The 25,189-nt window shown below is 41.5% G+C and overlaps 1 protein-coding gene across 1 annotated transcript; it reads right to left on the bottom strand.

Annotated features, from left to right (window-relative positions):
- Positions 1-16,838: 16,838 nt before the first annotated feature.
- Scox (Synthesis of cytochrome c oxidase) lies at positions 16,839-25,029 on the bottom strand. Its single transcript, XM_076186872.1, has 5 exons — positions 24,867-25,029; positions 20,410-20,623; positions 19,076-19,273; positions 18,337-18,545; positions 16,839-17,605 (listed from the first exon to the last, which is right to left on the bottom strand). The coding sequence occupies exons 1-5, from the start codon at positions 24,957-24,959 to the stop codon at positions 17,444-17,446; spliced, it is 876 nt and encodes a 291-aa protein (XP_076042987.1). The 5' UTR covers positions 24,960-25,029; the 3' UTR covers positions 16,839-17,443.
- Between the last annotated feature and the right edge of the window lie 160 nt (positions 25,030-25,189).

The following is a 25,189-nucleotide window of genomic DNA, read 5'->3' as shown; positions in this document are numbered from 1 at the left end:
ACCCCAATGCCAATCCCTCAGGAAATACCTATACTCAAGCCAAAAGATGTAAGTCTCCTCAAACTTAGTGAGCTAAAGGGTGTTAGCGCTGATAATAGGTTGAATACTTTCTTTAGGCAGGTAGAGTCATGCACCTACTCAGATGAGAAGAGAATAGAAGTGGCATTAGCCAGGACTGAACAGGATATAGCTACATTCTTAACAGCGGAGCTAGCCACGAAGGGTAATAATCTAGCTTGGGATGAGATTAAGAGGATAATGAAACGTCAGTTTATAGTTTCGGTTACACTGGTGCGGGCATGGCAAGAGATAACTGCCCTGACTTATTATTTTGATGAACCTCCTAGCTCCTTTATTAATAAATTACAGTGTAAAATTTCAGCTTTAACACTGAAGTTCCCCAATGATCCAATCCCAACATCAGATAAGTTCCTTAAGAAAAAGATATACAAGGGATTGAATTCACACGCTCAAGCTAAATTAGTTGATTTCCTAGCAGATCATATTCCTTTGAAATTTTTTATGACATATGCTGAAGAGGAATACTATCGAGCTCAAGAAATGAACATTAGTAATAGTAACAGAGTCATGCCCATTCCCGGTGCTGGGAATTCCCAGTCACCAACCCCAGTGACAGGTATTCCTCAAGTGGGAACTCTAAGTAATGAAATAGATAAACTGACAAAGAGATTGGAGGAATTAAGCAAAAGGTTTGAGAAAGTATCCATGAAGAAGCAAAAGAGTAGTAATACTTACTGTGCCTTTTGCAGAGTGACTGACCATAACCTGTCTGATTGTCCTTGTAATCCACCTAGGGGAGTATGCTTTGATTGCAATAAACCAAATAGTAGAAGAGGTCATGCAGGATGCCCAGGACAATTGAATGGTAATAATACACAATGACTAGGAGGTCAAGCAAGATCTCCAAGTATAAGTTTGATGGTTAATGATACTATGGTTGCAGCTTTAGTTGATACGGGTAGTTGTGTCAGTATAGCTAAGAAATCCTTTGTGGACAGTTTAGGTTTGAAGCCTGCTAAGATGAGAAATTTACCTAGGTTAACGTGAGTCACAGACACAGTTGTACCGGTATTAGGATCTGTTTATTTGGGTGTTAGTATTGGCCACTTATTTTATATTGTGCCAGACCCTCTTTTAGATACAGAAGTCCTTTTGGGTGCAGATTTACGTGGAAGTGCCCGTCTAACATGGGATCATAAGAAGGGTATACTAGTTTGGGATAGTATTACCTACAGTGTGCGACTTCTTAAACGGAGACCTTCCACAAGGAGAATTAGGAATCTCAAGATAGTTCAACCATCAAACCCTGGTGTAAATGAGATTAGGTTAAAGAGAAATATTATCCTACCTCCTTCCTCTGCAAGAATCTATGCCATTAAAGTTAATGAAGATGTAGATACTGTACTTGAATTTGAGTCAGGATTGAAACATAGTGGTGCTATGAAAGCTTTATGCCTTAAAGTCAATAGGGATCAGGAAGTCCCCATACCTCTAATAAACAGTACAAAGGGTATAGTTAAGTTGAAGATAGGAACATTGATAGGTACTTATAATAAGATTGATGAAAGGGACATCAGTTCAGTAGCTCCCACATGTAGAAAGATTGAAATTAAGAATGATCTTATCCCTGAAAGCATGCGTGTTGCACCAGGACAAGGAAGCACTAGAGAGGAGAAATTAGAAAATTTAATTGTACAACAAGATTGGTCACATCTAGATAATGGACAGCAAGCCCAATTAAAGAACCTGGTAATGGAAAATCACCAGATTTTCATAGTAGAAAGTAATGAGTTAGGAAAATGCCAGGGAGTTCAAGGGCATATTAATGTTAGTGATCCCCAGCCCGTTAGGACCCCAATGTATAGATATCCCGAGAAGGCTAAGCAGCTTATCGCCGATCTGTTAGAGGATATGGAGGCCAAAGATATAATTGAGCCATCCACAGCTGCCTGGTTGAGTCCTATAGTTCTAGTCAGAAAACCCAATAACTCTCAAAGAATGTGTCTGGACTATAGGAAAGTTAACACTCACCTTCAGACTGATATTCATCCATTACCTAGATTAGAAGAGTTAGTTGAATCGGCATCTGGAAATCATTTTTATGCTTTAGATATGAAGGATGCTTACTACCAGGTAGAATTGGATGAAGATAGTAGAGATTTGACAACTTTTAGTGATGGAGTTACATTATATCAGTTCAAGAGACTCCCCTTTGGTCTGAGTTGTAGTCCAGCCATATTCTCAAGAGTAAGTGGAAATATCTTAGCCCCCTTAATAAAGAAGGGTTGGGTCAAGAATTACTTAGATGACATTGTAGTATGGGCTCCTAACTTACATACATACATACATATACCAAGGCTTTTTCCCCCTTCCAAGGGAGGTAGCCAAAAAGGGAAAGGCATAAAAACACTCCCACCCATTTCATCCCTAAATACACTCCACACCCCTCCCACCCTCCCTCTCATCTGAGCACCACCTGGATGACGGGTCATCCCTGCACCCTGCCCACCGCCCTGGGTCAGAAGCAGTGTCGCAAGACACAGAAAAGTGAAAAGCTCCTATCTTAGAAGAATTAATTGAGAGATTGGGAGAGTTGTTCCAATTATTTGGTGAAAAGGGTGTGAAATTGAATATCAAGAAGTGTCAGTTCGCTCAAGAAGAGATCAAATTTCTTGGCCATATTGTATCCAAGGAGGGATGCAAACCTTGTCCTGACAACCTGGGTGCAATCAGAAATATGAAAGCTCCTACAAATGTCAAGGAAAATAGAAGGTTTTTAGGTATGTGTGGATTTTACCGTAAACACATACGCAATTTTGCAAAAATTGCTGTCCCCTTAACCAATCTTCTGAGGATGAAAGAACAATTTAGTTGAACACCAGTGTCAATCAAGTTTTGAACAGCTAAAGCAACTTTTGATGACAGCTCTTGTACTTATTAAAGCAGATATGACAAAGTCTTTTCAGCTATTTACAGATGCTAGTTTAGATCATGTAGGTGCAGTATTAATACAAGAGAGCAATGGTCTTCTGAAGCCAGTTGGATATTTTTCAAAGAAATTAAAGCCTGCAGAACAGAGATATTCCACTACTGATCGTGAAGCTTTAGCCATAGTACTGGCCTGTAGACGCTTTCATCATTTTCTTTGGGGTACCATGTTCACAGTACAGACAGACCATCAGCCACCTGTATCAGTATTCAAAAGGAAGACAAAGTCTCCTAGAATGAATAGATGGGTTATTGAAATGCAGGATTACCGTTTCAAAGTTGTGTATAGGCCAGGAAAGCACAATGAAGTAGCAGATCAGCTAAGTAGGCCAGTTAGAGCCTTGGTATATGTATGCATGTATGATGAGTACATACATACATACATACATATACCAAGGCTTTTTCCCCCTTCCAAGGGAGGTAGCCAAAAAGGGAAAGGCATAAAAACACTCCCACCCATTTCATCCCCAAATACACTCCACACCCCTCCCACCCTTCCTCTCATCTGAGCACCTCCTGGATGACGGGTCATCCCTGCACCCCGCCCACCGCCCTGGGTCAGAAGCAGTGTCGCAAGACACAGTACATCCACAGCAAGGCCGCTTCATTTAATTGGCGACCCCCCCTCTCCGTCCCCCTTTGCATATAAGGAGAGGACGGGGAGAAATCCCTTCGGGCTGCGTCAAAATTTACTCACACATACTACCCCACCCCCCACCCCCCACCCCCACCCCCCCGCCCATTTCTCCTCATGCAGTCACAACATCATCCATATACAACCATTCTCCACTCACCTCTGTCTTCCGTCCTCTCCCTTCCTTCCTCAACAGACATTCCCCTCTTCCCCAAAGCCCCCTTCACCCCATCCATCCACCTCATCCTAGGACGTCCCCTCATGTTCACTCCCTCCACATCTGCCTTCCATACCTCTTTTACTAGTCTTTCTTCACTCATTCTTTCCATGTGTCCAAACCATCCTAATATTCTTTCATCAACCCTCTCTCCCAAATCCTTTTTCACCCCTGTTCTCCTCCTCACCTCATTTCTCACTCTATCTAGCCTAGTAACCCCCGCCATACTTCTCAGACACCTCATCTCAAACACATTCAAACTCCTTCTCTCTTCTTCTCTTATGTTCCACGTTTCTGCCCCATACAGTGCTGTTGGCACAATCACTCCTTCATACAGTCTCCTCTTCGCATCCATTCCCAAATGTCTATTTCTCATTACACTCTTTAAACCACCAAGGCATTTACTCGCTTCTCTCAATCTACATTCTACCTCCACCTTCACTCCACCTTTTCCTGCTACACTTGCACCCAAGTATCTAAAACTATCCACTTCCTCCAGTCGCTCTCCCTTAATGTTCACTTCCAGTCTACTGCCACTTTCACCCCTTGTACATCTCATCACCTTACTTTTACCCACATTTATCTTTAGCTTTCTTCTATCACATACTCTCCCAAACTCTGCCACCAGCTTCCTCAATCCCTCCTCTGACCCTGCCACAAGCGCAGTATCGTCCGCAAACAACAGCTGGCTCACCTCCCACTTTTCTCCATTTTCTTTAACCATCTCCAATCCCTGACTCACTACCCTAGCATTCACCTCTCGCACCACCCCATCCATGTATAAGTTGAACAGCCAGGGCGACATAACGCATCCTTGACGAAGTCCCACCTTTACTTCAAACCACTCACTCTCTCCATTTCCAATCCTAACACATGCTCTACTACTCACATAAAAACTCTTGACAGCTCCCAAAAGCTTTCCTCCTATCCCATAAATCTGCATAACCTCCCACAGTGCCTTTCTGTCTACCCTATCATAAGCCTTTTCCAGATCCATAAAAGCCCAAAAAACATCCTTCCCCTTTCCTATAGCTTTCTCACATATCTGTCTTACCACAAAGATCTGATCTACACAACCTCTACCCGTCCTAAAACCACACTGTTCCTCACCAATTACTCCTTCTGTTCCTCTCCTAATCCTCTCAATTAAGATTCTCCCATAAGCCTTCCCTACTACACTCAACAGGCTAATCCCTCTGAAATTACTACATTCACACTTGTCCCCTTTTCCCTTGTAAAGAGGAACTATACAGGCACTACTCCAGTCCTCCGGTACTCTACCCTCTCTCCAGCAAACATTAAATAATCTCGCCAACCAGTCCACCATCACTGAACCTCCCTTTTTCAGACATTCTGCATGACATCCATCCAGACCAGGTGCCTTACCTGCTTTCATCATCTTTACAACTGCCTTCACCTCATCCTTCCTTATTTCTCCTCCATTCTCCTCACTCATCACTCTCATTTTCTTCGTATTTCCCACTGCAGCTATCTTTCCTTCCCTATCCTCCTTCACATTCAGCAACTCCCTAAAATATTCTGCCCATCTTTCCCTCACTGCCATCTCTTCCATTATCAACTCTCCATCTGTACCTTTTACCTTTTCTTCCCTACTTGATTCGCCTCCTCTTCCTCTCTTAATTTCTTTCCAAAACATCTTTTTATTACTTTCAAAATTTTCTGTCATACTCCTACCCCATTTCACATCTGCTCTCCTCTTTGCCTCCTTTACCTTTTGCTTTACTTCTCTTTTCTTTTCTTTGTACGTCTCATATGACTCCCCTGTCCTCTTTTGTAACCAATCTGTGAATGCTCGCTTCTTCTCTTCTACAACCTTCTTTGTTTCCTCATCCCACCATTCACTACCCTTTCTTCTATTTCCCCCTGTCCTTCTTGTTCCACACACCATCCTTGCACACTTTAAGACTCCCTCCTTGAACCATCCCCATTCCTCCTCCACACCCATCTCTGCTCTATCCTTTACTCCCTCCCACTCCTCCTTCAGCTTCTTTTCGTACTCCTTCTCCTTTTCCTTTTCATTCAAGGAGTTCACTCTAAGAACCTCCCTACCTTTTGTCCCTTTCCTCCTTCTCCATCTATCCTCCACTCTCAACTTACCTTCCACCAAAAAATGATCTGATATTCCCCCACCCTCTCCCCTTAGCACATGTACATCCTTAACTCTTCCTATCATAATCCTATTTACCACTACATAATCCATTAGCGCTCTATCTACCACCCTTCCCTCCACCACCCTCTCCCATGTGTACTTATGCTTGACTTTCTTCCGAAACACTGTATTTGCTATCATCAACTCTCTTTCTAGACACATTTCCACCATCAACTCTCCACTACGATTCTTTCCTGGAACTCCACACTTCCCAACCACTCCATCGATTGGACCATTTCCCACTCTAGCATTAAGGTCTCCCAGTACTATTACATTGACATTTCTTCCTAAACCCTCTATGCACTCATTTAAATCTATCCAAAAGGCCTCCCTTTCTTCCATGCTCTTCTCACTGCCCGGCCCATATGCACTTACAAAGACCCACATCTCCTTTCCCAGTTTCACCTTCATCCACATTATCCTTGAGGAAACCTCCTTCCACTCCACTACCCCTTTATGATGAGTAAAGAAGAATATAAAGATAGGCAGCTAAGTGAAACAAGATGGGGTGACTTGATTGCTTATTTAGAAGGAGGAAAGTTGCCTAGAAAGAGGTTTCCCCAAACTTTGATTCATCAGTTTATACTGTATGAGGGTTTGTTATACCTGAGTGCTGACAGGCAAGATAATAGTATCCAGTTAAGATACTATTAGGAAAGCGGCACTAAAATTTGGTCATGAGCATGTTGCAAGTCACTTAGGTAGAAGGAAAACTATTGATGCTTTGGAGACATACTTCTATTGGCCTTCACTTAGATCTGATGTAGTTAAATATGTCAAAGAATGCATCACCTGCCAAGTGCACAAAGACAGTCCATCCTTACAGCAGAAGTTCCAAGAACTACCTCCAGTAAACAAACCCTTGGAGCGTATCAGTATTGATTTGACAGACATGGTGTCTGGAGCCAATGGATACAGGTATGTTCTTACAATCATTGATCACTACTTACGCTATGTGCAGTTTTACCCACTTAGGAACAAGACTACAGAGGTTGTCAGTAAAAACTTTGAGAAGTATTTGAATGATTTTGGAGTTCCAAAGTGTGTAATTCTTGACAATGGTGCTGAATTCACGTCTCAGCAGTTTAGAGATCTTTGCAAGCCACACAACATAAACATTGGTTTCATTACACCCTACCATCCCGAAGGTAATAGTATCTCTGAAAGGATGCACGGAACCATGAAAACTTTCCTCAATGTCATGTGCCAGAGTCATCCATATCAATGGCCAAAATATTTAGGCGAGACTCAGAGGACTCTTAATTGTGCTATACATGCCACAACGGGTGAACAGCCTCATTATGTATTTTTTAGTAGGAGGCCTTGTAGACAAATCCTTAGTGAATTACCCTCAATAGATGATGAAGTGATGGACTCTGATATTGCTCGAGCTCATGACATCATCCAAAAGACCCACGCTAAAAAGTCAAAAACATTTATCCATTATGCAAATAGAAAAAGACTGAGCAAATGTGTTGAACTCAACTCCTTAGTTTGGGTGAAAAATGAAACCCAGTTGCCAGGCACAAGTTGCAAATTAAATGTGAAGTGGCTTGGGCCTTATAAAGTCATTGGAAGTGTTCGTGATGGGTCAACTTATGTCTTACAAAATTTGTTTGATGAAACCGTCCTCGAACGTGCTGCTGATAAACTTATCGCGTTCCATGGTGATGAACAGTATTTACTTAACATACAGGAGCACACAGAAACAGTGCCTGACATAGTGAGTGAAGGGATTCGTACAAGAGGTGCTAGAAATATTGTGCCTCATTCCCGTTTAATAGAAGAGATCTAGACTGTTAATGAATATTGCTGAAGTGAAGGACCATCCCTCAGCAGGATGGTGAATCAAATCCGTTCCTAGTTGTAAGGATTTACTATTTTTGCACTTTATACTTTTGTACTTGCTTGTAACTTCTGTGTAGTATCATAGAATTATTCAAAGTGGATGATATTCTTTTAGGTTTATGTTGGATGAAAAGAAGTTTGTTATAGGAATCCATAATGTATCACAGAAAATTGTCATAATTGTGAATGTTTTGGTGGTCTTATGGATCTTGTTTTAAGTCTTGCTCTTGTAGTATCGGGTTGGTACATTTCCTAGGATGGAGTGCGCCCCTTTCCAAACCCCTTTGAAACTCAATTTTTACGGGTTGTTTCTGGCCAAGAAGTCTGGACAGATAGTCATTAGGATGCCTTTATAGGAGCCAAGTTTGTCTTCTTAAATGGAGAGCTCTTTTGAAGTAGAGTGACGTGATCTCCTGTGAAACTGGAGTCAATCCAACCCCAGCATTAGGCCAGGCAAAGCTATTAGGAAAGCAGTTTGAATGCACACCCATAGGGTAGTGTCCACATTTAAGTGCTCCAATATATCCATGTTTTATGTTGATACAAGGGTAAAAAAAATTTTTGTTCTAGACTGATATTGTTAGACAAAGATCTGTATTCCACTGGGGCAGACAGAGTAAAGGTTATGCAAGTCCATGACGGAAAGTGGCTTGATATTCGAGTGGACATGAATCAATTTTTCCCCAAGAGAAAAGCTATGTCAGGGTGAAAAGCTATCCCTCTAATATTTTGGATGTACTTAGAAATTGATTCATCATCCAGCTCTAATATCTTTAAATTACTATTGTAATCATTAACATTAATTATAATGAAATCCATAAAAAGGACTTTATTCGTCAACAAACACATGTAAAAATGTTACCATGTCAATTTATGTTCCTACCCTCGCTATCGGACACGGGATCTAGAACTTTATTTGTTTTTCTCGCGCCCGCGTGGTCAGATAGGGTGAAAAGATGCCACGTAGGCACTGCCAGACGGCCGAACAAGGTTATTGAGGTCTTCTTCAAATTGTCCCTTTTTTTTTTAAAGGTAAGAGTTAAAGTCAGAACCAGTAAAGAGACCACGTCCGATATAGAGAGAGGGAATGAGACGTAAAAGGGAATGCAGGTTACACGGAAGCTGGCAATAACCCCATGCCTTGTGCTGTTGCTACGTGTTTGCATCAGACTAGGATAACCCTTTACGGTTCTCATAACTATGTTATACTCTGTTTTATGAAAAGTAATATGTGCCAAAAAAAAAAATTCTCATTTATAGTTATTTTTTCTGTTATGCATGAGAGTGTCACGAAATGGCTGCCATATAATGGTTGGCCTACACCCCACCTAACCTACAATTAAGGGTCACAATAACCTACTATAGCCTAGCCTAAAATCATTTGTAAACCTTAAGTAGGGTAATTTAAAGATTTCTGAAGAGGCCTATCCTATGTTATATTGCAGGAAGAGGCATATTAACCTCATGTTACCTCGCTTTAATCTTATAAGGATTTCTTCTGCCTCACGAATCTTTCAGATACCCTACTCCATTTTCACATTGATGCAGTATATTTTTCTGAGGAAAATGTAGACTTACAGGGAACTGGTCTGGGAGACTGAATGGGACGCAAGTTCTCAATTCCCTCCCTCTGTTTGGGAAGCGTTTGGAATGATGTTGGAATAAATAAACGCAGCAATGACAGTCGAGTTTCCTTTCAACCACGAATGGAAAGTGGACTAGGACCCACCTACCCTAGGTCCCAGGTCCTACCATACGACTAACCTGCAGCACAGTACAACTCCTCATCCTTCGGTTTGTGTCATTGGAAGTCGAGGAGTAGCGGAATAATGTCAGTTCACTTCCTCCAGCATCTGAATTATTGTAGATCTATACTGTATATATATATATATATATATGTTTTTTTTTGGTCACGGTTTGCCGTGACACCTACATCATGTCCACTGCCCTGGGTCAGAAGCACTCCCGCAAGACAAAGCACATCCACAGCAAGGCCGCTTCATTAATTCGGCGAAAAGAAGGGGAGACCCTTCAGGCTGCATCAATTTATTTCTCATACATACTCCCTCACCCCCCATCATGCAACACAGCATCATCCATATACAACCATTCTCTATTTATCCCTGTCTTCTGTACTCTCCTGTCCTTCTCCATTCATCCCTATCTTCTGTCTTTCTGAATGCCCCTTTTACCCCATCCATCCATCTCATCCTAGGTCAACCCCTCATGTTCACTCCTTCCACACCTCTTTTACTAGTCTTCACTCATTCTTTCCATGTGTCCGAACCATCCCAATACTCTTTCATCAACCCTATCTCCCAACTCCTTTTCCACCCCCGTTCTCCTCCTCATTTCTCATTCTACCCAGCCTAGTGACCCCTATCATACTTCTCAGGCACCTCATCTCAATCACATTCAAATTCCTCCTCTCTTCCTCCCTTATGGTCCATGTTTCTGCCTCGTACAGTGCTGTTGGCACAATCACTCCTTCATACAATCTCCTTTTAGTATTCATTCCCAAATGTCTATTTCTCATAAGTATAATAAAAAATAAAAAATTCCCAAGTATTTTTTTTTTTCCCTTTTTAGCTGGTCCGGAGCACTCCTCTGGGTGGTGGCAGTTTTGTACCCCACATCCCCCTTTGTATATAAATTAATGCAAATGTCTATCCAGGTAATGTCCAATTAAAGAAAAGTACAACTCGCCAAATGAACTTCTAAAATTATTTCTTTCAGTAAAAGCAGCAATGACTGCAACAGCACTGTAGGAGAGAGGCCAAATGCAGAGTATGGGATCCAATATATTTGACATTTCGCCCAGCAGGGCTTCTTTAGAAGCTCTGCTGGGCGAAACATCAACTATATTGGATCCCATACTCTGTGTTTGGCCTCTCTCCTACAACTATTTCTTTCATTTATTTTGTCCCGGTTAAATTATTGAAAACAGGGGGCTCGAGGCCAGGCGAAGCAAAGCAAGCAGCACAGCCGAAGTTGTGTAAATTGGGCATTTTAGTAATATATGTGGCATTGCAAGGGAGCTCTACGTTGAAAGGTAGGGGGTTTTGTCATAAGATGGTTGTGTATCAGAGGAAAATGTCCTGTTCTTAGGTGTATGAATGTCGTTTCAAAACTTCAGTTACATTGATATGAAAACAGCATGACTGTATGTGGGGCTTTATTGTTTTTAAGTGGTTTGTTGGGTGTTGTTCCCATGGTCTTTGCTTCATATCTAGCACTGCAGATTAGAGGACTGTATAATAGCCTGTTACTGGCAACAGTGGAGGCAAACAAAGAGGTGGATGCTGGCTGTCAAGCCACTTTGTTGGCTTATTCATTAACTGGGTTGCCAGCTACTCAACTAAAATCAGGTCTACTCTACCACTGGGAAGGTGATGTTTTCTAGATACATTGATGGAGTATTTTTGGAACTACAACATTTACAGAAGTGCATGGTGACTAATTCTGAGATGGAGAAGCAGAACCCATTGTTTTACTTGGGTTACGGCTCTGAAGAAGATATTTGGTGTGAACAGGGTAGGTCCTGACACAGAACAGGGCTAGATCCAGGGTCACTGAGAGCCATTGCAGGCCCCAGGGCAGCAAGTATTATGGGCCCCCACTTCTAATGGCAAAACATTAAACAAAACTGGATTAAATAGAAACAACACTATTAATGACATATTGTAAATACCCCGTCTGGGGTATTGGTTGCTTGTTATTGTGACAAAGTAGCATGCAGTCGATACTTTAGGGTCTATATGGGGCGCCCCTACGGACCAGAGCCACACATCATTTTGTCTATGATAGAAGAAATTCTGTTCATAGAGAAATGATGACACTTTTATACTACGACTGTCCCTCCGTTATGATGTCCCCCAACCCCTTGTTGCTGTCCTGTACCATTTCTCTGAGTATTCTCTTTCTGATTGGGGGAATTCCCTGTGGTGGGGGAAAAGAATACTGCCACCAAGTTTTCCCACTTGGATCGTAAGAGGCGAGAAGAAAGGGGGGGCAAATTCCTAAAAATCAAAGGAAAGGCATAAGGGGTGCTGGAGGGCCTCGGGCCAGCACCCTAAGGTTTGGGTCTTTTAATGTGCGTGGATGTGGTACAGATGAGAGTAAAAGGGAAGAGATAGGTAGTATGTTTGTGAGAAGAAAGTTGGATGTGTTGGCTTTGAGTGAAACTAAGTTGAAAGGGAAGGGTGAGTGTAAGTTTGGGAGTGTAAGTGGGAGGTTATCAGGAGTGAAGAGAGGGCGAGGGAGGGAAGGGGTGGCTATTCTAGTAAGTGAGGAGATAGGTAAAGGGGTAGTGGAGTGGAAGGAGGTTTCCTCAAGGATAATGTGGATGAAGGTGAAACTGGGAAAGGAGATGTGGGTCTTTGTAAGTGCATATGGGCCGGGCAGTGAGAAGAACATGGAAGAAAGGGAGGCCTTTTGGATAGATTTAAATGAGTGCATAGAGGGTTTAGGAAGAAATGTCAATGTAATAGTACTGGGAGACCTTAATGCTAGGGTGGGAAATGGTCCAATCGATGGAGTGGTTGGGAAGTGTGGAGTTCCAGGAAAGAATCGTAGTGGAGAGTTGATGGTGGAAATGTGTCTAGAAAGAGAGTTGATGATAGCAAATACAGTGTTTCGAAAGAAAGTCAAGCATAAGTACACATGGGAGAGGGTGGTGGAGGGAAGGGTGGTAGATAGAGCGCTAATGGATTATGTAGTGGTAAATAGGATTATGATAGGAAGAGTTAAGGATGTACATGTGCTAAGGGGAGAGGGTGGGGGAATATCAGATCATTTTTTGGTGGAAGGTAAGCTGAGAGTGGAGGATAGATGGAGAAGGAGGAAAGGGACAAAAGGTAGGGAGGTTCTTAGAGTGAACTCCTTGAATGAAAAGGAAAAGGAGAAGGAGTACGAAAAGAAGCTGAAGGAGGAGTGGGAGGGAGTAAAGGATAGAGCAGAGATGGGTGTGGAGGAGGAATGGGGATGGTTCAAGGAGGGAGTCTTAAAGTGTGCAAGGATGGTGTGTGGAACAAGAAGGACAGGGGGAAATAGAAGAAAGGGTAGTGAATGGTGGGATGAGGAAACAAAGAAGGCTGTAGAAGAGAAGAAGCGAGCATTCACAGATTGGTTACAAAAGAGGACAGGGGAGTCATATGAGACGTACAAAGAAAAGAAAAGAGAAGTAAAGCAAAAGGTAAAGGAGGCAAAGAGGAGAGCAGATGTGAATTGGGGTAGGAGTATGACAGAAAACCTTGAAAGTAATAAAAAGATGTTTTGGAAAGAAATTAAGAAAAAAAGAGGAGGCGTATCAAGTAGAGAAGAAAAGGTAAAAGGTACAGATGGAGAGATAATAATGGAAGAGAAGGCAGTGAGGGGAAGATGGGCAGAATATTTTAGGGAGTTGCTGAATGTGAAGGAGGATAGGGAAGGAAAGATAGCTGCAGTGGGAAATGCGAAGAAAATGAGAGTGATGAGGTGAAGGCAGCTGTAAAGATGATGAAAGCAGGTAAGGCACCTGGTCTGGATGGATGTCATGCAGAATGTCTGAAAAAGGGAGGTGCAGTGATGGTGGACTGGTTGGTGAGGTTATTTAATGTTTGCTGGAGAGAGGGTAGAGTACCGGAGGACTGGAGTAGTGCCTGTATAGTTCCTCTTTACAAGGGAAAAGGGGACAAGTGTGAATGTAGTAATTTCAGAGGGATTAGCCTGTTGAGTGTAGTAGGGAAGGCTTATGGGAGGATCTTAATTGAGAGGATTAGGAGAAGAACAGAGGGAGTAATTGGTGAGGAACAGTGTGGATTTAGGACGGGTAGAGGTTGTGTAGATCAGATCTTTGTGGTAAGACAGATATGTGAGAAAGCTATAGGAAAGGGGAAGGATGTTTTTTGGGCTTTCATGGATCTGGAAAAGGCTTATGATAGGGTAGACAGAAAGGCACTGTGGGAGGTTATGCAGATTTATGGGATAGGAGGAAAGCTTTTGGGAGCTGTCAAGAGTTTTTATGAGAGTAGTAGAGCATGTGTTAGGATTAGAAATGGAGAGAGTGAGTGGTTTGAAGTAAAGGTGGGACTTCGTCAAGGATGCGTTATGTCGCCCTGGCTGTTCAACTTATACATGGATGGGGTGGTGCGAGAGGTGAATGCTAGGGTAGTGAGTCAGGGATTGGAGATGGTTAAAGAAAATGGAGGAAAGTGGGAGGTGAGCCAGCTGTTGTTTGCGGACGACACTGCGCTTGTGGCAGGGTCAGAGGAGGGATTGAGGAAGCTGGTGGCAGAGTTTGGGAGAGTATGTGATAGAAGAAAGCTAAAGATAAATGTGGGTAAAAGTAAGGTGATAAGATGTACAAGGGGTGAAAGTGGCAGTAGACTGGAAGTGAACATTAAGGGAGAGCGACTGGAGGAAGTGGATAGTTTTAGATACTTGGGTGCAAGTGTAGCAGGAAAAGGTGGAGTGAAGGTGGAGGTAGAATGTAGATTGAGAGAAGCGAGTAAATGCCTTGGTGGTTTAAAGAGTGTAATGAGGAATAGACATTTGGGAATGGATGCGAAGAGGAGACTGTATGAAGGAGTGATTGTGCCAACAGCACTGTATGGGGCAGAAACGTGGAACATAAGAGAAGAAGAGAGAAGGAGTTTGAATGTGTTTGAGATGAGGTGTCTGAGAAATATGGTGGGGGTTACTAGGCTAGATAGAGTGAGAAATGAGGAGGTGAGGAGGAGAACAGGGGTGAAAAAGGATTTGGGAGATAGGGTTGATGAAAGAATATTAGGATGGTTTGGACACATGGAAAGAATGAGTGAAGAAAGACTAGTAAAAGAGGTATGGAAGGCAGATGTGGAGGGAGTGAACATGAGGGGACGTCCTAGGATGAGGTGGATGGATGGGGTGAAGGGGGCTTTGGGGAAGGGGAATGTCTGTTGAGGAAGGAAGGGAGAGGACGGAAGACAGAGGTGAGTGGAGAATGGTTGTATATGGATGATGTTGTGACTGCATGAGGAGGAATGGGCGGGGAAGTGGGGGGTGGGGTAGTATGTGTGAGTAAATTTTGACGCAGCCCGAAGGGATTTCTCCCCGTCCTCGCCTTATATGCAAAGGGGGACGGAGAGGGGGGGTCGCCGATTAAATGAAGCGGCCTCGCTGTGGATGTACTGTGTCTTGCGACACTGCTTCTGACCCAGGGCGGTGGGCAGGGTGCAGGGATGACCCGTCATCCAGGAGGTGCTCAGATGAGAGGAAGGGTGGGAGGGGTGTGGAGTGTATTTAGAGATGAAATGGGTGGGAGTGTTTTTATGCCTTTCCCTTTTTGGCTACCTCCCTTGAAAGGGGGAAAAAGCCTTGGTATATGTATGATGTAAATATCCAAGACATTGATGCTGTGATAACTATAATCAAAACAAAAACAAGAAAATGCAATTATACTTGCCTAATTAATTAGATACTTCAGTAGCTCTACCTATATCAAATCCTGATCTTCTCAGGATCCCTAGACATCCAGGCCCTGGGCACCGCATCCATCCCCTTTCTCATCAGGACCTGGTTAGTTCATTGATACATAAGGTGGCAATTATTTGGGGGAAGAATTTTCTTGATGTCATCATTGCTATGGTGAAAAAAACACTTCCTTGAGGTACACTCTCTTGTTGGATATGTGGCATCATTACTTGTGGTGAAGGTCGAAGGGGTGGTGGTTCAAACCCTGCCACTGGCAGTTGAATCAAGGGCATGGTCCATTAAATTCCATGTTACAAAGTTCTCTGTAAGGGGCACCATCCAAGCATCCTGATAGTGGGGAGTTTGTAACGTTAAACCAAATCATGGAGTATATTGTCTAGGTCTGGAGCAATTGTCCAATAGATGGAAAGAGAGGAGTAATATTCTTCTTTTGTGAATGGTCTTGGAAGGAGCATGGCATAAAAACTTGTAGTGGCTGGCTCAATTAAAGTCTTTCAGGCTGTGCAGCAGTTAGGGATAGTATATTTGCTATTGTCTTGGCCACTTGGGAAGACGAGGACATGGTTTGGCCACTAATATGGAGAACTAGGAGTGTATAAGGGCACCTCCTTGTTTTTTTGTTTTATTTACTTTACCTTTTTCCCACATTTTGGTGATAGGGACTGAAAAACATAAGTAAAATAAGAGTGTCATATGTAGTCTTTAGACCATACTACGTAGTCCCAAGGACTATGTGGTATGCCTAAAGACTACGTAGTATAGCCTAAAGACTACACACGAGGCTTAATTTCAATCAATTTTATTATAAAGTAAGAACCACAAACAAACAAATTTTTCATCCAAAGTTTGTATTGCATTGTGAATGTATGGTGGGAATGAATGACAAAATGAAATATAAAACCCAGGACATTCTCAAATTACACTTGGACAACAAAAGAATTTATATACAAAGGCATCAATCCCCCTTATAATAGGGGTAGGTGAGTCAAATATTTCTGCCTTGACTCTTCATACATACATAAACCTCAATGCTTTTTCTCATTAATAACAGAGGTGATGGAGTCAAAGCATACACCCATCCAGGAACCCATCTGTTGTCCTCCCATCTAAGCACATCATAGACAAAGGGTTATCCCTATCCCCTACCATACTGCTTAGGTCACAAGCAATACAGTAAACCCTCATTATAATGGACAATATGGGGACAGGGGTCTGTTGTTATATTCGAAAATCCATTATAGCCGAGGATCCATTACATCCGATGGAAATACTGGACAGATCCATTATATCTCAAAGTCTGTCCAGTATTAGAAATTAGTAGGATTAGAAATTACAGTAAACCCTCAATATAACAGAATATGGGGACAGGGGTCTGTCATTTCATCCAAAAATCCATTATAACCGAGGATCCCTCGCTGCAATGGATTTTCATCCATTATAGCCAGGGAGTGTCCAGTCAGATTTTTTGTCTGTTATATCAAAGGTTTACTGTACAGTAAGCCACAGCATGAAACTTCAGAAAACTTGTATTACACAATAACTGTATTGAATTATTGGCTAAGTTCATTACATGAATTTTTGTGTTGCAGCAGCTATAGATTACTACTTTATTATTACATAAAAACATGCATACAGGTTGAAAGAGAATAAATCTCTTCCAGTAAATTGGTGTGCCTGATGTGCTGATAGTGGTAAACACGTTATTCAAAATAAACACCATGTGGAGACGGAGCCTTTAGTATGACATTTTGTTTGTTATGGCTTTTTCAAGTACTTGAAAAAGTAAAACGTCGTACTAATAAAGGCTTGGTCCTCACGTGGTGTTTATTTCAATAGACTTGTCGGCAATTGCCACTTTCATACAAACATGTTATTACTCGTGCTTTTTGTTGTCTCCAAGATAGGATGGGTAAGTGAGCGAGTCTTCTGGTGCAGGTGTCATCTGACTCCCACTCCCCTTACAAAGGAGAGAAAAATCACTGATACTTAAGTACATTTCATATTGACAAAATACAAAAGTTTTCCAAATCCTCTTATTGACATATCTACAATCTTATATCACAAGCACAGTTTTACATCATTTAACTGATTTAACTATACATACAGATCTGCTCTATAGTATATTTCCAAAAATCCCTGTTTTGTTTAGTTCAGCATATTTCTTCATATTAACGGCAATGCTCGCAGTAACTTGTTGCGCATTCTTGTTCTGCCCATAGTAATCCACAAATTCTCCATCAGGATTCACCAGATAAGTGATGATGGTGTGATCCACCTGTCAGCAAAAGCACATTTATGAAAATATATGAATGTATATTCAGAGGCGATGAGTGAGGGATGGGGATAGGGTGGGTGTATGTTTTGACTCGGCCACCACCCTTTACATGGGGAAAAAGTCATTTTGGTTAATTGGTTGTCATGGACTATGATTCACTGTTGCTTCTATCCTAAGGCCTTCTGGTAAGACTCTTGGTAATGGATTTAAATTGGACAAATTTAGGTTACTAAGGAAATAGGCAAGAACTGGTTTCCCATTTGTGGTTAATGAATGGAATAGACTTTGTAACCATGTACAGACTGCAGAATCTATTGGTTGTTTTAAGAGAAAGTTAGATAACTTTATGAAAGGGGATGATAGGTGGTAATGGACATGGAATTGCATAGTGTAGGCCTTATGGTCTCTTGGAGTCTCCTCCATTTCTATGTTCTTATGTATGCATAGACAAGTATGTATTTAACCAAATGTATCAATTAGTCGCTTTGAGTCTTTTCCAAGAGACCTAGTAGGAGTAAAAGAAAGACCCGATAAGCATTGTTTCTTTCTTGTATATCACAACTGGATAAATACAATTCCCAATATATAAAAAAAATCCACTGACTACTAAGTGTAAGAGCTTTATGTGTTCAACTGCAATTTGTAACAGGTTATTTTTAGGTACATCTATGGAAGTTATAATATTTAGGCAAAACTATTATGATGTTATCGGAAAAAAAATAAATCCTTACGATATAGTCATCATCTTCATCTCGAGGTCCTGCACTGAAGTAAACACGGTAAGCACGGCACGCTTCGGCAATCTTCTCTACTGATCCTGTAAGTCCTAATAATTTAGGATGGAATTCCCTTACGTATTGTTTCACCAACTCTTTTGTGTCACGGGTTGGATCCACAGTAATAAAGAGTGGCTGTATTTTGGGTACATTGTTCATATTTTCTGGAAAACATATGAGCAGTTAATCCTCTACATTAGGTCTTTCTGGCAGAAAATATGGAATTAGTATAAATGCTCATCAGTGAATGAGTAGCAATTAACATGCTACCTCATATTTACAAAAAGACTAATTAAAATATAAAAATAACCTTCCCTTTTCTTCCTCATTTCACTTTTCTTATATCCTCTTTCATCTATGACTATCTACTCTTTTTTCTTCCTTTAAACTCTGTCCTCTCACTCTTATCCCCTTCATGCCAGTCCCATCCCCTTATTCTCTTTTATGTATCCTCTCCTAACCCTTGTTTTACACTAGCACACATGCTTCCTCTACTCTTACTTTTTTTTTTCAAACATACTCTTTTTCACTTTTTTTTTTCTTCAACCATCCTCTCCTTGCACTTTTTGTAAACTAACAAGCTATTTCACCTTTTTACATTTTTTCCTTCACTCACCCCCTCCTCAAACTTTTTTGTATTAACTATTTCAATTTTACTGAGAAAGTAAATCACCATATCAATTGTTTTCCTTACCTATCGCATCCACTACAGCACCCATTTTTTCTAGTTCATCTGGACAAACATCTGGGCAGTGTGTGAACCCAAAGTAGATGAGAAGCCACTGACCAAGGAAATCATCACTTTTCCTTGGCTTTCCATCATGATCAATCAGATCAAAGGACCCACCAATATGAGCCTTACCCAATGCTCTTTTTCTTTCTCTTGCTAAAGCTATAAAACAAGGATAAATAGAAACATGAAAGATGGGTATCTTATATACAATAACATTGAAATTTCAGATTCATTAGCTACAAACACAACAATAAAGTTTAAGTTCAAATTTGTTGCATAACAGTTCATGAGCTTGGTTTTGAAATAAAAATCTTCTACATCAGCAAAAATTTCAACCCATTACTCAGTTGTGATCTTCTAAGGAACTGAATTTGAACTCTACCAGACCAAGTTAAATCCATGGAACTAAAGACTGTAGGGAAAGGAGATTCAGGAAATATATATATATTAACAACCACAATCCACATTAATTCTGAGCCATCAAAGGCTAGCATGCTTGAAATTGAAATGTGGTACTACCCAGGACTCGAACCGGGTAACCTCATGACAAGTGCGACATTGACTTTCCAACTAGGCCATCAAGAGAGATGATGGCCTAGTTGGAAAGTCAACGTCGCACTTGTCATGAAGTTACCCGGTTTGAGTCCTGGGTAGTACCACATTTCAATTTCAAGCATGCTGGCCTTTGATGGCTTAGAATAAACCACTTCCATACGGTGACGCCTACGTAGGCGGCATGAGGAGCAAGTGGGTACTCGATGATGCCGACGTCGGCATCTTGATTATATTTATTGTAGTCGTACCTACGTAACTTCCATTCTATCTAAACTGGCTTCATCATATTTTCTATGGTTATCAAAATACACAGGTGAAAGAGAACAAACGATTGAGCACTGCCTTTTTTTTTATAATGCAATTATTATGACGCAACATCGCACGTCGGGCAGCTAATGCTGCCAGACGTGCGATGTACCCCGGAGTAAGAGGTTAAAGTGCATTGTGGTTGTTAAAATGTATCTCTAATCACTGGGACCCATTCAGTGTTGTACAAATATATATATATATAATTTTTTTCACAGCCAAATAGGACCCTATGCTGCCTAAATATAATTATTATATAAATGTTTGTGGGAAAGATACAAAACCAATGTCAAAATACTACAACAAATGGAAAATCTAAATTCCCTCACAGTCTACAAGAATATCTAAAAGTAATGAATAAGTCAATTTATTCAACTTCAGGAATCCCTGATTAATTAAATAAACCTGCTTAACCAACTTGTATAACTACTTACCCAATTCCTTTTCCTTCTTTACATATAGCATGAACCCCAACAGTGAGCCACCCACCACTCCTGTGGCTAAAAGAGATTTCCACGATATAGGAGGACCTTTAAATTTGATTGCACTTCTTTGCTTTGGGGGCTGGCGAGGTCCATTGCTCAACCATCTTACTCCCCACTGGGTATGGCCACCTTTTGGTATGCATAATCGCAAGTTTGAGAACCTCTGTACAGATAAAATAATATAAATGTATAACTAGGAAGACATGTACATCGATTCAGCACTATAACTATGTAATAAACTTCCAACAACACTGTCATGGAGTGGAAAAGTTTATGTATACTATTTAAACAAAGGTTGAAAACTTAATTGTTTACCTTATGAACTGATAAATACAATTATAAATGAAGACATTGGCATATAGTCCAATAAATACTTAGAATGTTACATATAAGAGCTGGACTAAGGAAAGTACTACCTCAGGAGAGTCCCTGACATGACCCAGAAAAAAATGAAGATTTAAGTTCAATTCTAATATTTATGCATTATTATTATATTACTTATTGTGTAAATGTATATGGATTTTTTGAGGACCACAATGGAAATGTGTCACGTTTGTTCTTGTGCTATCCTTATGTATTTTTATAACTGTGTACAAGATAAAGATTGCTAAATAAAAAATATATATATAAATAGTGGGCAATGGATGCAGAGAATCACATCCAAAAATCTGCCAAAAGTTCATGAGGCATGGGCTAGACAAGAGGTCCGGATGCATCTTGGGATGGAAATGTGGTAACTACCACCCCTTTGTATGCAGAAGCTCACTGCACAATGGAGTATGCCACCAGAAGTACTGCAGATTCCCCCACATAAAGGGAACACAGACCCAGAGATCACGAGAAACGGATAACGACCAATCCCGATCAAATACAGCTTTGGGTACATACACACCTTACAAACCTACCACACCACAACCACCAACTACCCCAAGCACACCTAGCACGGTTACCGATAAAGGTCAGAACAACATTACCCTAACCGCAACACCATCCACGACGGATCAGAACGCTTTTTTAGAACGACTCTTGGAACGGATGATAGCGCTAGAAAAGCAGTCACAACTAATAATGACAAGGCTACTAGCCCATACGGACGATCACGAACGGAAGCCGTTGGGGAGGTGGAGTTGCCACTAAATTGTTTCTTTGTGGGCAACATAAGAGGGCTTTACCCACAAAGCAACCAGTGCAAAGTGCCAATGCTCGAAGAGCTAGCAGCAGATGATAACACTATCTTTATTGCCCTTACTGAGACCCACCTCAACGATGCTATCCTAGATGCAGAAATAAACATCCATAATTTCACACTGTTCAGAGCCGATAGGGTAGATAGAAGTCACGGAGGGGTAGCACTATACATACGGGAGGACTTAGCAGCAAACACGGAGGTGCTTACTGCCTTTTCAAACAACACTACAGAACTACTAGCTGTATATGTTAAGAGGCTGGACCTACTCATTGCAACCCTGTATCGACCCCCAAACACCACAGATGAATTGTTCAGAGAAGTCTCAGGGATATTACAATCACTTTTTAACCACCTACCATCCCCCCACACCGAGGTCATACTTACTGGTGATCTAAACTTGCCAATAATAACCTGGCCCTCTAGGATCATACGAGGAGGAACATCAAGTGAACAGAGGCAAGCAATGGAGTTGATCAGACTGGCAGATCTAGCCTACCTCCAACAATTCATTGAGGATCCAACAAGAGGCAACAACACTCTTGACCTATTATTCAGCAATAACTACGACCTGGTGCACTCATACGAAGTTACCAGGACATCAATGTCTGACCATGGCCTCATTAAAGTCATGACAACAAATTCCACTACACATACAGCTCAACAAAAGGCACACTCCCCTGGCTTCTCTCTACATGACCTGAACTTCTTCAGCAAAGACATTGAATGGGATGGGATTAGAAGGGAACTAGGCCAGTCCGACTGGGTAACTCTCTTCCAAGATAAAAACTCTGAAGGAGCCCTAGACATTTTTCAGAGCAGATGCCTTGAAATATGCAAAACTATGGTGCCTCCAAAATCAACAATCACCATGAAACAGAGAAAAATTATCCCGAGAGATAGGAAAAACCTAATGAAGAGGAGAACAAAATTAAGAGTCAAACTACATAAGACCAACCATCTACCATCCACCACCAACATCCAAAATGAACTGGAAGAAATTGAGAGAAAACTCATCCAATCTCACAAAGATCAGAGAGCCCAAGAAGAATTAAGAGCCATCTCAAACATCCAAGTGAACAGCAAGTTCTTTTATGCATATGCCAATAAGAAGCTAAAAAACACACCATCCATAGGACCACTTATAGATCCAGCTGGGGAACTCGAGAGTGACCCAACTAAAATGGCAGAGTTGCTCAGACTGCAATATGAAAGGGTGTTCAGTGAACCAAAGGACCATATGAAGGTAATGGATCCACATACCTTCTTCAATGAACACCAGGTGACGCCACACCAACTATCGTCAGTAAAGATCTCCACAGAGGAGATAATAGTGGCCATTAACGAGATGGCACCAAATGCAGCAGCAGGACCAGATGGGTTCCATGCCCAACTGCTAAAAAACTGCAAACACCAACTAGCAGTACCCCTGAAACTGTTATGGGAAATGTCCCTACAAACAGGACATGTACCACGAGCCCTCAAAAATGGCACAATTACCCCTATACATAAAGGGGGTAGCAAAGGCATTGCCAAGAATTACAGGCCAGTGGTATTAACATCCCATCTAATTAAAATTATGGAAAGGGTAGTGCGGAAAGCCATCGTTGAATATCTTGAAACAATAGAGGCATTCAACAATGGCCAACATGGATTCAGACAAGGACGTTCATGCCTCTCTCAACTACTTGCCCATTATGACAAAATACTAGATGACACCAAAGATGGGGACAACGTGGACGTCATATACCTTGATTTTGCAAAAGCATTCGATAAGGTGGACCATGGAATCCTTTTGCACAAAATGCGAGCACTTGGTATATGCGGAGCCCTAGGCAAATGGCTCCACAGTTTCCTATCCGATAGGATACAGCGAGTGAATGTACAGGGTACTTATTCACAGGCAAGCAGGGTTGTTAGCGGTGTCCCCCAAGGAACTGTACTGGGTCCCCTACTATTCCTCATCATGATAGGGGACATAGACAGGGACCTTAAATACTCTACAGCGACATCCTTTGCCGATGACACGCGCATCGAACTGAAAATACGTACGCGACAAGATGCCGATAACCTACAGCAAGACCTCAATGAAATTCTGAGGTGGGCGGAGGTGAACAACATGGCACTGAACGGGGAAAAGTTCGAACTTCTGCGCTATGGTCGCCATCTGGATCTAAAGATCGCAACACACTACTACTGTGGCCAGCAAGAGATCATTGCGAAAGATGTAGTGAAAGATCTGGGAGTGAGCATGAGCAGTGATGCCTCCTTCTCCCATAACATAAGCCAAGCAACGTCCAAAGCGAGGCGACTAGCAGGGTGGATACTTCGTACCTTCCAGACAAGAAGTCCAAGATGTATGCTGACCCTGTGGAAATCATTAGTCTTGCCACACCTGGAATACTGCTGCCAGCTCTGGTCTCCCCAGAAAGTATCAGAAATCATGGAAATTGAAGGGCCCCAAAGGACCTTCACCAACAAAATACATGGGCTCCAGGAACTGAACTACTGGGAGAGACTGAAGGAGTTGCAGTTGTTTTCTCTCCAAAGACGCAGGGAACGCTACATCATCATCTACGTCTGGAAGGTATTAGAAAAGAAGGTGCCCAACACCGGCATACAAGTAACAGTCCACCAAAGAAGAGGGAGGCTATGTTATGTGAGGACCACTCCCGGTTCAACACTAAACATCAAATCCAGAATCCATAACAGCTTCTCGTTCAGTGGACCAAGGTTATTCAACTGCATCCCGCCCCAACTGAGAAACATCTCAGGGGTGTCTCCAGACACCTTCAAAAAACATCTGGATATATGGTTGGCCAAAATACCAGACCAACCACCAACACCAGGATACATCAGCCCCAACGCCAATCGTCTGACCGATTGGACAATTGATGTGAGGGAGCTACCTGGTCACAGTGGGACTCCAGTCTAGCTGCGTCGATCACCGACAGAAATCTTCTAAGTGTATATATATTATAGAAGACACCATGTTACTGAGCTCATGGATAATAAATTTACCAATAATCAATCAAACACAGTTATCTTCATATCCAGTGGGTAACATTGACATCCCGGTAACTATAAGCATGTTCTGTCGCCTTACTATATTTCATCTCAAACTACATTGCACGTACACAACGATTGCGCAACCCCGTCCTACTTGCAATTTTCTACTACCGGTATGTTCACTTTTTCTAACTGTGTCAATATATCTTACCTGTATACTAGTACTCATTATATGAGTATCTTCTAATAATCCTAATCGTCTTATTATGCTTCGAATTTGTGCTGTTGACCTTCCGGTACACATTTCTTTAAAATGTCCTCTACTTTCAGATCTATCGGCTGTTTGTTTACCTGTGAAGTCAGAAATTACAAAACGAATGATTCAATGATGTAAATATGGAAAAGCATAATTTGTTATATTTAATTAATAAATATGAATATAGATATAATATATTATCATTAGATTCACTAAGTTAACAAAAAGATCGAAATAGTATTTACATAAAGGTTACATAAAAAGTTAAGCAATTATCT

The sequence above is a fragment of the Oratosquilla oratoria genome, chromosome 6, assembly GCF_046742065.1.
Source record: "Oratosquilla oratoria isolate Oo_2021 chromosome 6, ASM4674206v1, whole genome shotgun sequence".
Lineage (NCBI taxonomy): Eukaryota > Metazoa > Arthropoda > Malacostraca > Stomatopoda > Squillidae > Oratosquilla > Oratosquilla oratoria.
The sequence above is the reverse complement of the archived record's forward strand: the minus strand, read 5'-3'. Positions and strand labels throughout refer to the sequence as shown.

Bases quoted from the DNA above. Each gene is read 5' to 3' on its own strand.
- Scox (XM_076186872.1), bottom strand. From the start codon at position 24,959: ATGTGTACCGGAAGGTCAACAGCACAAATTCGAAGCATAATAAGACGA. The intron at 19,274-20,409 runs GTAAGTAGTTAT...CTTGTTTTATAG, and splicing joins AAAGAAGGAAAAGGAATTGG to CTTTAGCAAGAGAAAGAAAA. The intron at 17,606-18,336 runs GTAAGGATTTAT...TTTTGCTGACAG, and splicing joins ATGAAGATGATGACTATATC to GTGGATCACACCATCATCAC.